Raw genomic sequence first — 14890 nt, forward strand, 5'->3', positions numbered from 1 at the left:
GGGAATCTTGTCGATGCCTTTGTAAAATAATTCCCTTATTGGGGCCAGCCCTGTGGCACAGTGGGTTAACGCCCTGGCCTGAGCACAGGCATCGCATTATGATTGCTGGTTTAAGAAGGATGCTCCACTTCCGATCCAGCTCCCTGCTGTGGCCTGGGAAACAGTAGAAGATGGCCCAAGTGCTTGGGCCCCTGCACCCATGTGGGAGACCCAGAAGAAGCCCCTGCCTCCTGCTTCGGATCAGCATGGCTCCAGCCGTTGCGGCCAATCGGGTTTGAATAACCAGATGGAAGACCTCTCTCTTTCTCTCTCACTCTTTCTCTCTCTGCCTCTCTTTGTGTAACTCTTTCAAATAAATGAATAAATAAATATTAAAAAATTCCCTTATAGGCCGGCGCCACAGGTCACTATGCTAATCCTCCGCCTTGCGGCGCCGGCACACCAGGTTCTAGTCCCGGTCGGGGTGCCGGATTCTGTCCCGGTCGCCCCTCTTCCAGGCCAGCTCTCTGCTGTGGCCAGGGAAGGCAGTGGAGGATGGCCCAAGTGCTTGGGCCCTGAACCCCATGGGAGACCAGGATAAGTACCTGACTCCTGCCATCGGATCAGGGCGGTGTGCCAGCCGCAGCGTGGCAGCCGCAGCGGCCATTGAAGGGTGAACCAATGGCAAAAGGAAGACCTTTCTCTCTCTCTCTCTTTCACTGTCCATTCTGCCTGTCAAAAAAAAGTCCCTTATAAATGCTCCTGAAATTGTCCACTGTGCCATTTGCTTCCTGCCAGAATTCTGATACCACCCAAAACTGACACTGCCAAGGAGGGTTTTATTTTTTTAAAATTATTTTTTATTTCATTTGTTTTTTTTGAAAGGCAGAGTTACAGAGACAGAGCCAGAGAGATATTTTCCACCTGCTGGTTCACTCTCCAAACGGTCACAATTGGAGCTGGGCCTGACTGAAGCCAGGAGCCGGGAACTCCACCTGGTTTCCCACGTGGGTGGCAGGTGTCCAAGCACTTGGGCCACCTTCTGCTGCCTTCCCAGGCACATTAGCAGGGAGCTGGATTGGAGTGGAACAGCTGGGACTTGAACTGGCATTCACACAGAATGCTGGTGTTGCCGTTGGAAGCTTAACTTGCTGTGCCACAACACACAGCCCATGCCAATGAGTTAAGATGAAAAACAGAACTCGGTTTTGATGAAGCCACAGGTGTTTTGGGGCCGTGCTATTACCACAGACCATTTATTGTCACGATACCTATTTTCAGATAAGGATTCAGAAGCTTAATTAAGGACAGCTAAAGATCGCCAAGCTGTTAAGGAGCAGAGTGGCAATCGAAGCCAGGCAGGTCTGACTGTACAAACACCAACCTGTTCTGAACGGCGGCTCCAGTTACCATCGGCTCTGGTAAGGGACTGAGGGGGAAAAGAAGGACCTGACCACGTCCTCAGGGGATCGCCTGAATGCCAAGCACCTGGGATACATTTTATCTGAAAAAATGTTCAGGGCCGGCCTTTTGGCACAGCAGCAGGTTAAGCCAACACTTGCAACGCCGGCATCCCACCTAGGAGTTGAAAGTCTGATACTTCCGATCCAGCTCCCTGCTAATGTCTGGAAAGCAAAGGATGGGACAAGTGCTTGGGCCTCTGCTACCCATGTGGGAAGCCCGGATGGAGTTCGGCACTTCTCCCTTCAGTCTGCTCTGCCCCGGCTATTGTGGATATTTAGAGTGAATCAGTGGATGGGAGATCTCCCCCGACCCCGCCTTTCAAATATATTTTTTTAAAAAAGGTTTTAAGAGTTACTTATTTGAAAGGCAGAGTGATAGGGAAAACAAGGGGGAAGAAGAGAGGGAGAGATAGAGGGAGGATCAGTCTTCCAAATCCGCTGATTCACTCCCGGAGTGACTGCACCAGCAGGTGCACACCAGGCTAAGTCAGAAGCCCAGGACTCCATCCAGGTCCCTCAGGTGGGCAGCAGGGACTCAGGCACTTCAGCGATCACCTGCTGCACCCCAGGGTCTGGGTTAGCAGGAAACTGGAAGCAGAAGCCCGGGACTCCTACCCAGGCATCCTGAGGAGGGATGCGTACTTCTCAAGCAGAATTCGTCGCCAATCCAGATTCCTGGAACTGTGTTCCCTTCAGTCTGGTGGCTTCGGGGGCCTTTCCACCTCACCTCGACTGCTACACATAGGACTTCGCCTCCTATTATCAGCCGGGTTCTGAGCAGAGCGCGCTGGAGCGCCCCGCCAAGTCTGGAGCCGGGCCCAGCCTGCAGCGGGCAGCCAATGAGAGGCCCGCGAGGGATTCTGCCCACCGTTGCGTCGCTAGGAGGCGGGCCTGCAGGGGCAGACGGGACTCCTAAAAGTAGTCTCCCCCTTTCCTCCAAATTAGAATGGTGGCGTCGGTGAGCGTGGAGCCCGCGGGCCCCTGCTGCTGGGACGAGCCGGTGCGCATCGCCGTGCGCGGCCTGGCCCCCGAGCAGCCGGTCACGCTGCGCGCGTCCCTGCGCGACGAGAAGGGCGCGCTCTTCCGGGCCCACGCGCGCTACTGCGCCGACGCCGGCGGCCAGCTGGACCTGGCGCGCGCGCCCGCGCTGGGCGGCAGCTTCGCGGGGCTCGAGCCCATGGGGCTCCTCTGGGCCCTGCAGCCCGACAGGCCCTTCTGGCGTCTGACCAAGCGGGACGTGCAGACGCCGCTGGCCGTGGAGCTGGAGGTGCTGGACGGCCACGCCCCGGAGCCCGGGCAGCTCCTGGCCCGCGCGCTGCTGGAGCGCCGCTTCCTGCCGCCGGGGGTGCGGCGCCAGCCGGTGCGCGCGGGCCGGGTGCGCGCCACGCTCTTCCTGCCGCCAGGTGAGCCGTCTGCTGTGCTACCTGCACCTGTCTTCCTGAGAGGGCGTCCCCTTGGCCCTTGTTCTTTCCCCCGTGGCTCCTTGATGTATACATCTGAGAGACAACAGCGCTGTAGGAAGCTGGTTAGGGAAGCAGACATCAGGCCTCGCCCCAACCCGCTGAAGCAGACCCTGCGTTTTGACAAGACCTCCTGCCCTGAGTGATTTCTCTGCACATTTAGGCTGGAGAGCAGCTGCTCATCCACCGTGCACCAGCCCCACAGTAGCAAGAGCAGGGAACTCGTTAGAGATGCAGCTTTCTGGCCCTATCCGATTTAATCCATCTGGGCTGTGAATCTGCAAGCAGCAGTCTGAGTTGTGAACACCTTTCCATGGCGATCCCGAAGCAGCCGGACTCTGAAAACCACTGTCTAGAAAAATGGGCTTGAAAGCTTGGTGTACTCAGAATTGCTCTCCCATGAGTGCCCAGCTGTTCCTGTCCCCTTGACTTGTGCATGTGCCCACAGGAACAGTGTGGTTAAGGGCCAGGAATGAGCAGGTTCATTTGATATGCAAGAGGGAAATTTTCCTGTGACCCGTTTGAGTGACCCTAATATCACTGTGAAACATGAAAGAAACGAAGTAAAATTGAGAAGTGGTTCTTTGGTAAACAATGTTAAAATAGTGTAACAGGTACAAGTAACAAGCAAAGAACCAACAGTGCTAATGGGTGTATGATAAAAAGTCTCTCTCCAGTATGAAATCCTTCCACTTGACCTAGGCGTAACTGCATTTCCTTCCAGATGAGATACTATTTTTAAACCTCATATTTTGTAGGGATTCTGGAATGCTTAATCAACTCCTGGGGTCACTGCCATTTTCTGATCTTTTAATGATTTCAACTTGCAATCAATCAGATTATCCTCATTCTCCCCACTCCTGCACATACCCTACCTCTAGCCTGAGCTCCCTTCATACTGTAATCAGTCCTTGTTTGGTCACCTGTTCCACTGCAGGCACTTCTGAACGCCAATCAACAGTCATTTCCTATTTGAAAACTGCCTGAGGCCGGCACCGCGGCTCAATAGGCTAATCCTCCGCCTTGCTGCGCCGGCGCAATGGGTTCTAGTCCCGGTGGGGGTGCCAGATTCTGTCCTGGTTGTTGCTCTTCCAGGCCAGGTCTCTGCTGTGTTCGGGAGTGCAGTGGAGGATGGCCCAAGTGCTTGGGCTCTGCACCCGCATGGGAGACCAGGAGAAGCACCTGGCTCCTGGCTTCAGATCAGCGCGATGTGCCGGCCGCAGCTCGACGGCCATGCCAGCATTGGAGGGTGAACCAACGTCAAAAAGGAAGACCTTTCTCTCTGTCTCTCTCTCTCACTATCCACTCTGCCTGTCAAAAAAAAAAAAAAAAAAAAAAAAAAAAAAAAAAAAAAAACACACCAAAAGAAAACAAAACAAAAAACTGCCTGGATGCCCTTGCTATAGCAGTTCTTCCTCCAGTAATCTCTCCTGAATTACACACAGGTCTGTTTTGCAGCATTCCTTGTAACAATGAACAACTGAAGACAACCTAAATTTCCATAAGTTAAAGAATAATCACGTCTGTACTTGGGGAGTTCGGCAATGGTTATGTCTGATTTCAGCAGGAGAGGAGTGGAACCTGGAGAGCCCCCAGCAGTTCCAGTAGCATAGCAGGCCCAGTGACCCTCAGAGACCTGGAGGGGCTGCAGCTGCGGCAGTGGGCCCCAGTCACTTTCATTGCAGCAGTGAAGCCGCTAGCCACCCCCGACCTCAGCACTGCTGACACCAAGCCCGGCACCACAGAGAGCGGTGGCTTGAGTGGCCTCCCATCTACGAAATAGGGTAATAGAAGATTAGAATTCCTAAATTGATACACTTGTACTTCAAAAGGTTCATAGAAAATACATATTAGGAAAATTATGCATATTAATACATATTATGAAAAATTATGCATACGTATTTTAACTTTGAAGATTTATGTAATTATTTGAAAGACTAACAGAAAAAGGGAGAGGCAGCGAAAGAAAGATCTTCCACTCACTGATTCACTCTCCAAATGGCTACAATAGGCAGAGCCAGGCTAGGCCAAAGCCAGGAGCCTAGAACTCTATCTGGGTCCCAAGCTCTTGAGCCATCATCCTCTGCTTTCCCAGGTGCTGTATCAGGGAGCTGGGTTTAAAGTGGAGCAGCCACCAGCCCTTGGATATGAGGCGCTGTGTTGCAAGTAGCAGGTTAACCTGCTGTAGCACAGCATTGGATCTATATTTCAAAAAATTTTAGCACCAAAATAAACTATTTTTTATTTTTTATTTTTTGACAGGCAGAGTTGACAGTAAGAGAGAGAGAGAGAGAGAAAGAGAGAAAGGTCTTCCTTTTCCGTTGGTTCACCCCTCAGTGTCCGCTGTGGTTGGCACGCTGCGCCTGGTGCACCGTGCTGATCCAAAGCCAGGAAACAGGAGCTTCTCCTGGTCTCCCATGGGGTGCAGGGCCCAAGCACTTGGGCCATCCTCCACTGCACTCCTGGGCCACAGCAGAGAGCTGGCCTGGAAGAGGGGCAACTTAGACAGAGTCCAGCCCCCCGACCGGTACTAGAACTTGGGGTGTCAGCACCGCAGTCAGAGGATTAGCCTATTGAATTACGGCGCCGGCCCAAAATAAACTCTTATTTTATTCTTTCTCACAAACTTTTTAAAGCACCTTTGTCTATGCATACAAATATATGGAAGCATGAAATATAAGTAGTGTAAATAGTTGGAGAAAGGCTGTTGTTGGCTATTTATGTAGGGAAAAAATTAGATAACTACCTCACATCTTTTTTTTTTTTTTTTTTTTTTTTTTTTTTTTTTTTTTTTGACAGGCAGAGTGGACAGTGAGAGAGAAAGGTCTTCCTTTTGCCATTGGTTCACCCTCCAATGGCTGCCGTGGCTGGTGCACCATGCTGATCCCAAGGCAGGAGCCAGGTACTTCTCCTGGTCTCCCATGGGGTGCAGGGCCCAAGGACTTGGGCCATCCTCCACTGCCTTCCCTGGCCACAGCAGAGAGCTGGCCTGGAAGAGGGGCAACCGGGACAGAATCCGGCGCCCCAACCGGGACTAGAACCCGGTGTGCTGGCGCCACAAGGTGGATGATTAGCCTAGTGAGCCGCGGCACCAGACCCTACCTCACATCTTAAACAAAAATGAACTCCAGGTGATTAAAGACCTATTTGTGAAAAATAAAAGTCAAAACTATTGGAAAAAAAATGTCATTCATATCTTTAGGAAGGATTTCTTATGTAGATCCAGAAAGCAAAAACTATAAAGGAATTACAGAAAACTCAGTGAGACAAAGGTAAAATGTATGCAACCGAAGATGTTTATGATACAGTAGACAAAATTATCAGAATCCAGAATTTTTTTATTTTTTAATTTTTTATTTAATGAATGCATTTTTACATACATACCAGAATATTTTTAAAAAACTATAGATCAATGACACATAACTCTAGAAAAATGGGCAAAGGATAGAAGGTCAATTTTTAAAAAGGAAAAAATTCAATAAACCTATAAAGAGACTCTCAACTCCTACTTAGTGATCATAGAAAATACACTTTGCAGAGAAAGACTTTAGCCTAGCAATTAAAACACTGGGTTAGGAAGCCTGCATCCAGTATCAGATGGCCTGGGTTTGATTCCTGGCTCCAACTCCCAATTCCACCTTCCTGCCAATACAGACCCTGGGAGGTATCAGTGATGGCTAAAGTAGTTGGGTTCCTACCACCCATGTGGGAGACCTGGATGGAGTTCTTGGCTCCTGGCTTAGGCCCGGCCCAGCCCTGGCTTTTGCAGGCATTTGGTGCAATAAAGCAGCAGATAGGAGATCTCTCACTGTCTGTCTCTCAAATGAAAAAAAAAAAAAACTATTGTGAAATACCTCCTCATACCCTTAAAGGCAAGCGTTAAAAAATCTAATTAACAAGTGTTAGTGAATACCTAGTAAAGCAAAACACAGCAGATAAAATATCTGTTTGTGTCTGCCTGTCTCTGTCTTTTAAATGGAATGAAAATAAATAAATTAGAAAATAAATATTTGAAAGATTACAACTACCTTAAAAGAAACAGGTAAATTCAGGTCTATTCATCAGCACATAATCCATGTGCAGATGTATCTTTCTTCAATTTGGGAAGAAAAAAATACACTGAGTTTTTGTTAGTTAAAATTTTGCTCCAATGATGGAGACCTGGGAATCTATGAAATCGAGTGTGGATTGCATGTAGATTCAGTTTGACTTTTGATGGCTAAATTGAAAATTATAAACTTTGATATATGTCGCTCCCCGTCTTCATGGAGGAACGACACAAGACCCTGCGCTGTTCTTTCGTCTGCTCGGCCCTCCCCGGGTTTGCTGCTGGTTCTTCCCGGGTTGGCTACTGTCCCTTCCACCTCCGTGGAAGGGCGGTTCCCCCTGGCCACTTTCCCCACTTCCGCAGGGGAGCGGCACACCGCCGGCCGGCTCTCTCGGGGGCTGCACAGGTGTTCCCCTTAGATGTTCCCCTTAGATGTTCCTGGTGCATGTTGTCTCTCTCCTCCTTTATAGTCCTCTTCCACCAATCCCAACTCTGCTACCCACACGCTGAGTACGCTGCTCTCCTCCAATCAGGAGCAGGTCCTACAGTTTATTGGTTGAACTGGAGGCAGCTGTGTAGAGGCTGTTTCTCCCTTCTCAGCGCCATATTGTGGGAGAGCAGATGCATAGAATAAGTCTTAATTCCAGTAACTTAGTCTAGTCCGAGTTGCTCCCCACAGATATAGAATGTCAAGACATGCCTGAGAATTTTGAATTTTTTCCTTGGGTTTATAAGAAGACCAAAGATGGCTTGTGATACCACAGTACTTGGAATCAAGATCAATCAGAATTTTGAGTTGCAAGCATCAAAAACAGACTGTGGGTTAAATAGGAAATGAATTTATTCCAAGGCCATTGCTTCAGGAACTCAACTGATCAGAAGAATGGGGAACTAGGATTAGAAAACTGAGAAGCTCCAAAGGAGACTGGACAGCAGGAACCCCAGCTAAGGTCACAGCTCATGCCACCACTGGACATCACTAAGCTGGCTACTCAGGGCTGCTGTGGAGTCACTGCAAATACTGCTGACCTGAATAAATTCTAAACCATTCTACCTCTCTGTGTTGCTCACTGGACACTCAGTATGGAATGGTCCAGTAGCTGAGTCTAGGTCACAAGGAGAAGAAGGATATCTCTATTATTTTTTTTTTTTTGTGAAAGTTAGGGCCCTGTGTCCCCCTAATATATCCTATAAATAAAACATTCTTTCAAAATAGAAAGGGAAATTTGGATACTAGGCCACTTACTTTGTGTCCCTGAAATAAATAAGAGTCAGACACCAAAAGTAGTTGGAGGACTAGCTCTGTGTTTTGTTTCTTCCCAAGGCCCTGGGCCCTTTCCTGGCATTGTGGACATGTTTGGAGTTGGAGGTGGCCTGCTGGAGTATCGAGCCAGCCTGCTGGCTGGGAAGGGCTTTGCTGTCATGGCTCTGGCTTATTACAACTATGACGACCTCCCCAAGAGCATGGATACCCTCCACCTGGAGTACTTTGAAGAAGCTGTGAACTACCTGCTCAGTCACCCTCAGGTTAGCTGCTGCTTTAGTATTTCTGTTTAGATGGTAGGTTCCCAAATACTTGCTCTAGCCAAGGTGAGATTTTCAACACAGTCACCTGAGGATGCTCTCTGATAAAATATTTAGTCCTTCTTCCAAAGTCAAAGAGAATTTCTGAGCTTGGAAGCATCTTAGAGGGCTTAGAGTTAGTGGGACAGCCTGATGTTGGAATCCTAGGTAGAGTGAGCAGGTGTTCTGGTTTATCCAAGGACAGGAGTTTCTGGGAAATGGGCCTTCCAGTGCCAGACAGCACAGTCACAGCAAACCAGGAGCAGCTGTCACGTCAGCAGCATCACTGCTTTCCAGCTATGTGAATCTGTCTCCAGCCTCCAGGTTTCTATAGGGGTTAAGTAAGCGGCACTTGTGAAGCCTCTGAAATAGGGCCTGACGTCGGCAAACACAAATTCATTCATGCAGCAAGCCTAAGAGGAGCTAGGCACAGGGTGTACACTGGTGAGGAAGTCAAAGTTCATGTCCACATGAGCTTAGAGTGCAGTGTAGGGATAAGAGAGGGAGGGAGAGTAGAAAAGTAACTTAAACTTTCAAAGCTTTAACAAGGAAATCAGCAGGACCCTGATGAAGGATGAAGTGGAAGTGGATGGGTCTAGAGAGCTCAGGAAGAGCCTCATCTAGGTAAGATTGAAGTTGGCTGGCACTGCGGCTCACTAGGCTAATCCTCTGCCTGCGGTGCCGATGCCCAGGGTTCTAGTCCCGGTTGGGGTGCTTGATTCTGTTCAGCTTGCTCCTCTTTCAGTCCAGCTCTCTGCTATGGCCCGGAGAAGGCAGTGGAGGATGGCCCAATTCCTTGGGCTCTGCACCTGCATGGGAGACCAGAAGGAAGCACCTGGCTCCTGGCTTCGGATCAGCGCAGCGCGAGGGCCGCAACGGGCTAGCTATAGTGGCCACTTGGGGGGTGAACAACAGAAAAAGGAAGAACTTTCTGTCTCTCACTCTCTAACTCTGCCTGTCAAAAAAAAAAAAAAAAAAAAAAAAAAAAAGTGACCTGTTATCAGCAGCAGTAGTAATGTTGTTAGTGGTCTAGAAGATAATTCTAGCTATTATTTTTTGTTTGTTTATTCAAAAGGCAGAGTGGCAGAGGGAGAGGGGGCAGGGGGAGAGACAGAGTCAGAGACAGACAAAGAAAGATCTTCCATCCACTGTTTCACTGCCCAAATGGCTGCAACAGCTAAGCCTAGGCCAGGGTAAAGCCAAGAGCCAGGAACTGCACCTGGGTCTCCCACGCAGGTAGCAGGGGCCCAAGTACTTGGGCCATCCTTTCATACTTCCTCAAGAACACAAGCAGGGAGCTGAAATATGTGGAGTAGGTGGGAATCAAACTAGTACGTTGCTGTGAGATGCCAGCATTTTGAGCAGTGGCTTAACCCACTGTACTAGCCCCTGTTACATGTTCTTAAATCTTTCAGTATCTGCTACTACTTATATGTTAAAAATGAGGGGCCGGCACTATGGCACAGTGGGTTAAATTGTTATCTGCCATGCCAGCATCCCATATGGGCACCAGTTTGAGTCCTGGCTGCTCCACTTCTGATCCAGCTCCCTGATAATGTGCCTGGGAAAGCAGCAGGGGGTGGCCCAAGTACCTGGGCCGCTGCATCCATGTGGGAGACCCAGATGAAGCTCCTGCCTCCTGGTTTCGGCCTTGCTCATCCCTGGCTGTTGCAGCCATTTGGGTAGGGAACCAGTGCTTGCTCACTCTCTCTCTATTTGTAACTCTTTCAAATAATAAACAAATCTTTAAAAGAAATGAAATGAACCCATAAGCAAATTAATAATAATTTAGAAGTTGCCAAAAAGACTTACACTGATTCTTTGGCTTTTTTCCTGTGCTGGATTATGATTTATATTGCATATAAATACTGTTTCTGATAAGTTAATTATTTAATTACTTTACAACTTATTCGAAAAAACAACCTGTTAACTTCAGAAAGAAAACTTCATTAAAGTTCAGGCCTTTTATTCCTCAGTACAAGTGTGCTTGGAACTTTGCATAAAAATGGAGAATTATTTAGGTTCATCTTAGACTTTTTCAGATTACCATGAATTAATTTTAGTGAAGACCCCACTAAAGTATAAAAGCATTAGAGACTAAACACTAAATATGTTTTTTAGAGTTACTAGTTTATTTGAAAGGCAAAGTGACCAAGAGGAGAGGTAGAAAGAGGGAGAGAGAGAGATAGTCCATTACTGGTTCACCCCCCTAATTGGGGGGGGGGGCAATAGCTGCAGCTGGTCCAGGACAAAGCCAGGAGCCAGGAGCTCCATCCTGGTCTCCCACGTGGGTGGTAAGTACTTTCACCATTATCTGCTGCTTTCCTAGGCTCATTAGCAGAGAGCTGGATCAGAAGAGCAGCAGCCAGGACTCTACCAGCACTGATGTCCTAAGTCACAATCTAGCCTGTTGCACCACACACCAGCCCTGCACACATTTTTTGCATTTGCTTGAATGCTTATTATTGATAGGCATCATGCCAAGTGCTTTACATATGGTGTCTCTTTTGAGCATCATATAGACTTTATAGCATAGGAATTTGTGTTATTTTACTGCTAAGGAAACAGAAATTTCTATAGACTTAGTAACATTTTTAAAGCTAGGATTTGGAAAGCCCGGAATCAGACCCTGGTCCACCTGGCTTCCATGAGTGGGAAGTCCTTGCTGTACCACACAGTTCACTCATTCTCCTTTCTCCTCTGTCCACTCAGGTGAGAGGCCCAGGGATTGGGCTGCTTGGACATTCCAAAGGGGGTGAACTCGCTCTTGTCATGGCCTCTTTCCTGAAGGGCATCACAGCTGCCGTCATAATCAACGGTTCCATAGCTAATGTTGGGGGGACCTTACGCTACAAGGACGTGACCCTGCCCCCTGTAGGGACCAACAGAAGTCGAATCAAGATGACCAAAGAAGGCTTTGCAGACATTGTGGACGCCCTGAACAGCCCTTTGGAAGGGCCTGACCAGAAGAGCCTAATTCCTGTGGAGAGGTCTGAGTGCACCTTCCTGTTCCTCGTGGGTCAGGATGACCACAACTGGAAGAGTGAGTTCTATGCCAATGAGGCCTCTAAACGCCTCCAGGCCCAGGGGAAGGCAAAGCCCCAGATCATCTGCTACCCAGAGGCAGGGCACTACATCGAGCCCCCGTACTTCCCCCTGTGCCGGGCTTCCCTGCACGCCTTGGTGGGCGGTCCTGTGTTCTGGGGAGGGGAGCCCAGGGCTCATGCTGTGGCCCAGGTGGATGCTTGGCAACAACTCCAGACTTTCTTCCACAAGCACTTGGGTGGCAAAGAGAGGAAAGTCCCTGCAAAACTATAATTTTTATTTGATTGTGTAGCATCTCCTGGGACTAGCCGCCAGAATTAGTATATATTCTCTTATTCTTGTGAATAACTACTTAGACTCCCCCACCCTACTGTTAAATTGCGCTTACCAATAAGAATGAGCTTTTAAAGTTTTTATAAATTGCATGTCTCATCAGTGTGGGAGGGAGTGATTGTGCAGAAAACATGAGAGGTGATAAAAGCACACCTCTTACTATTGCAAACATGCCACCAACAAGGCTTCAGCTCAGAAAGGGAGGGGAGCGCTGATTATCAGTGCCTGCTGCACAACTGGAGTTCAATACTTATGTGCTGGGGGGCCAGGATTGTGGTGTAGCAGGTAAATATGCCACCTGCAGTGCCAGCATCCCGTATGGGCACCAGTGTGTGTCCCAGCTGCTCCACTTCTGATCCAGCTCCCTGCTAATGGCCTGGAAAGGCAGTGGAAATTGGCCCAAATGCTTGCGGACCCTGCACCCACATGGGAAACCTGGATGAAGCTCTTGGCTTTGGCTTGGGCCAGCCCTGGCCATTGTGGCCATTCAGGGAGTGAACCAGCAGATGGAAGATTCTCTCTCTCTTTCTCTCCCATTGTCATTGTCACTCTTGCTCGCTCTATAACTCTGACTTTCAAACAAAATAAATAAAGGATTTTTTAAAAAAGCATTATTTGCTAAATGTCTGAATAATAGAGAAATAATTGCCTACTGTAAAAGAAAGGCATCGCAGTTACCCCTTCTTATCTGTGGATTCCAAATCTGTGGCTTAAACCAACCACAGATTGAAAATCTTCAAAAAACCACAAGAAACATTGTTCTTACTAAACAAGCACAGACTTTTTTCTTGTTGTTAATCCCCAAATAATGTAGTAAAACAACTATTTCCATAGCATGTTCATTGTTTGAGTTGTCCTTTGTAATCTAGAGGCTTTAAAGTACCCAGAAATGAGTGCAAATATCAAAGCTGTTTTAATATCAGATTTGAGTTTCTACTTTAAAAATAGAAGTAACATCTTAGCTACAAAGCGATTACTAGTTAGATAGTTTCAGTCCTTTGATAACTTCTCTTTGGATGAATAAAGATTCTCCTAGCAAACAAATTTTGTTGTTTTGTTTATACATATGGACCTTATGATCTAGTTTTTATAAAAACTCAAGAGATTATTTAGATGAAATATGTAAGTGATTGTGTGTGTGGTTTTTGTTGTTGTTGTTGTTGTTGTTTTTTCTTTCTTTTTTTTTTTTTTTTTTACAGGGCAGGGAGGATAGTGAGAGAGAAAGACACAGAGAAAAGTCTTCCTTTGCCGTTGGTTGACCCTCCAATGGCCACCACGGCAGATGCACCGCACCTATCCAAAGGCAGGAGCCAGGTGCTTCTCTTGGTCTCCAATGGGAGCAGGGCCCAAGCACCTGGGCCATCCTCCACTGCACACCCTGGCCACAGCAGAGGGCTGGCCTGGAAGAGGGGCAACCGGGACAGAATCCGATGCCCTGAACTGGATGGACTAGAACCTGGTGTGCTGGCGCCGCTAGGCGGAGGATTAGCCTAGTGAGCTGCGGCGCCAGCCGAAATATGTAAGTGATTTTAACTATGATAAACATGATTGGGCCAGCGCCATGGCTCACTTGGTTAATCTTCCACCTTGTGATGCCGGTATCCCATATTGTCGGCGGGTTCTAGTTCCGGTTGCTCCTCTTCCAGGCCAGCTCTCTGCTGTGGCCCGGGAGGGCAGTGGAGGATGGCCCAAGTGTTTGGGTCCCTGCGCCCGCAAGGGAGACTGGGAGGAAGCCCCTGGCTTCAGATCGGTGCAGCGCCGGCTGTGGTGGCCATTTGGGGAGTGAACCAATGGAAGGAAGACCTTTCTCTCGGTCTCTCTCTCTCTCTCTCTCACTGTCTATTACTCTACCTGTTAAATAAATTTTAGAAAATGATAAACATGAAAATAATTTAATATTCGTGTTATCAATGTCCACAATGAAATCTGTGTTGTTACACCTGCATCCCATATTGGAATGCTTGGCTTGGGTCCCAGCTCCTCCACCTACAGTCCTGCTGTTGCACACCCTGGGAGGTAGCAGATGATGACTTGAGTGACAGGTCCCTACCACAAACGTGGGACATCAGGAATGAATTCCTGGCTCCTGACTTCAGCCTAGCCCAGCCCTAGCTGTTACAGGAATTTGAAGGGTGAACAAGGAAGTGGAAGATCTGTCTTGTTCTGTGCATTTCAAATAAATAAATTTTTTTAAAGGAAAACTTAATTTATGATTATTGTGTTTTGTTTCCTTGTTGACTTGTTTAGCGAGTAGGTGTTTGGCATCCCACACAGAGAGGGATGGCCTGCCTCTCCTCTCTTAGTGTAACTCTGACTTTCAGATAAATAAATCAATCTTTGAGAAAAAGGAAGAAGAAGAAGAAGAAGAAGAATGAAAGGCAGAAGGAGAGAGAGAGAGTGAGAGAGAGAGAGAGAGGTCTTCCATCCACTGGTTTACTCTCCAGATGGCCACTATGGCCAGAGCTATGCCAATCTGAAGCCAGGAGCCAGGAGATTCTTCCAGGTCTGCCATGTGCGTGCAGAGTCCCAAGAACTTGGGACACCTTCCACTGCTTTCCCAGGACATAGCAGAGAGCTGGACTGGAAATGGAGTGGCCTGATCTCAAACCAGTGCCCACGTGGAATGCCAGCACTGCAGGCAGCGGCTTTATCCACTACGCTACAGCGCAGGCCCTGTGATTAATTTTTAATTAAAAAAATTTGCTGGGGCAGGTGTTTAGCCTATTTGTTGGAATCCCCCAAATTCCATATTCGAGTACTGGGTTCAACCCCTGTCTCTGGCCCCTGACTCCAGATTTCTGCTAATGCAGAACCTGGGAAGCAGGAGTGATGGCTCAAGGGACTGGGTTCCTGACCTATGTGGGAGATCTGGATTGAGTTCCCAGCTCCTGACTTTGGCCTAGCCCAGCATTTGGGCAGTGAACCAGTGGACAGAAGCTGTCCCTGTGTATGTGTGTGTCTATCTCTGTTTCTCTGCCTGTAAAATAAATCCTGTTTTG

At 48.2% G+C, this 14890-nt stretch overlaps 1 protein-coding gene across 1 annotated transcript; it reads left to right on the top strand.

The window, feature by feature from the left end:
* The first annotated feature begins 2348 nt into the window (after positions 1-2348).
* LOC100344258 (acyl-coenzyme A thioesterase 1) lies at positions 2349-14241 on the top strand. Its single transcript, XM_002719663.5, has 3 exons — positions 2349-2845; positions 8275-8477; positions 11226-14241. Exons 1-3 carry the CDS (start codon positions 2389-2391, stop codon positions 11829-11831), a joined length of 1266 nt encoding a protein of 421 aa, XP_002719709.4. The 5' UTR covers positions 2349-2388; the 3' UTR covers positions 11832-14241.
* The last annotated feature ends 649 nt before the right edge of the window (positions 14242-14890 follow it).

The sequence above is a fragment of the Oryctolagus cuniculus genome, chromosome 20 (assembly GCF_964237555.1).
Source record: "Oryctolagus cuniculus chromosome 20, mOryCun1.1, whole genome shotgun sequence".
NCBI classification, from domain to species: domain Eukaryota; kingdom Metazoa; phylum Chordata; class Mammalia; order Lagomorpha; family Leporidae; genus Oryctolagus; species Oryctolagus cuniculus.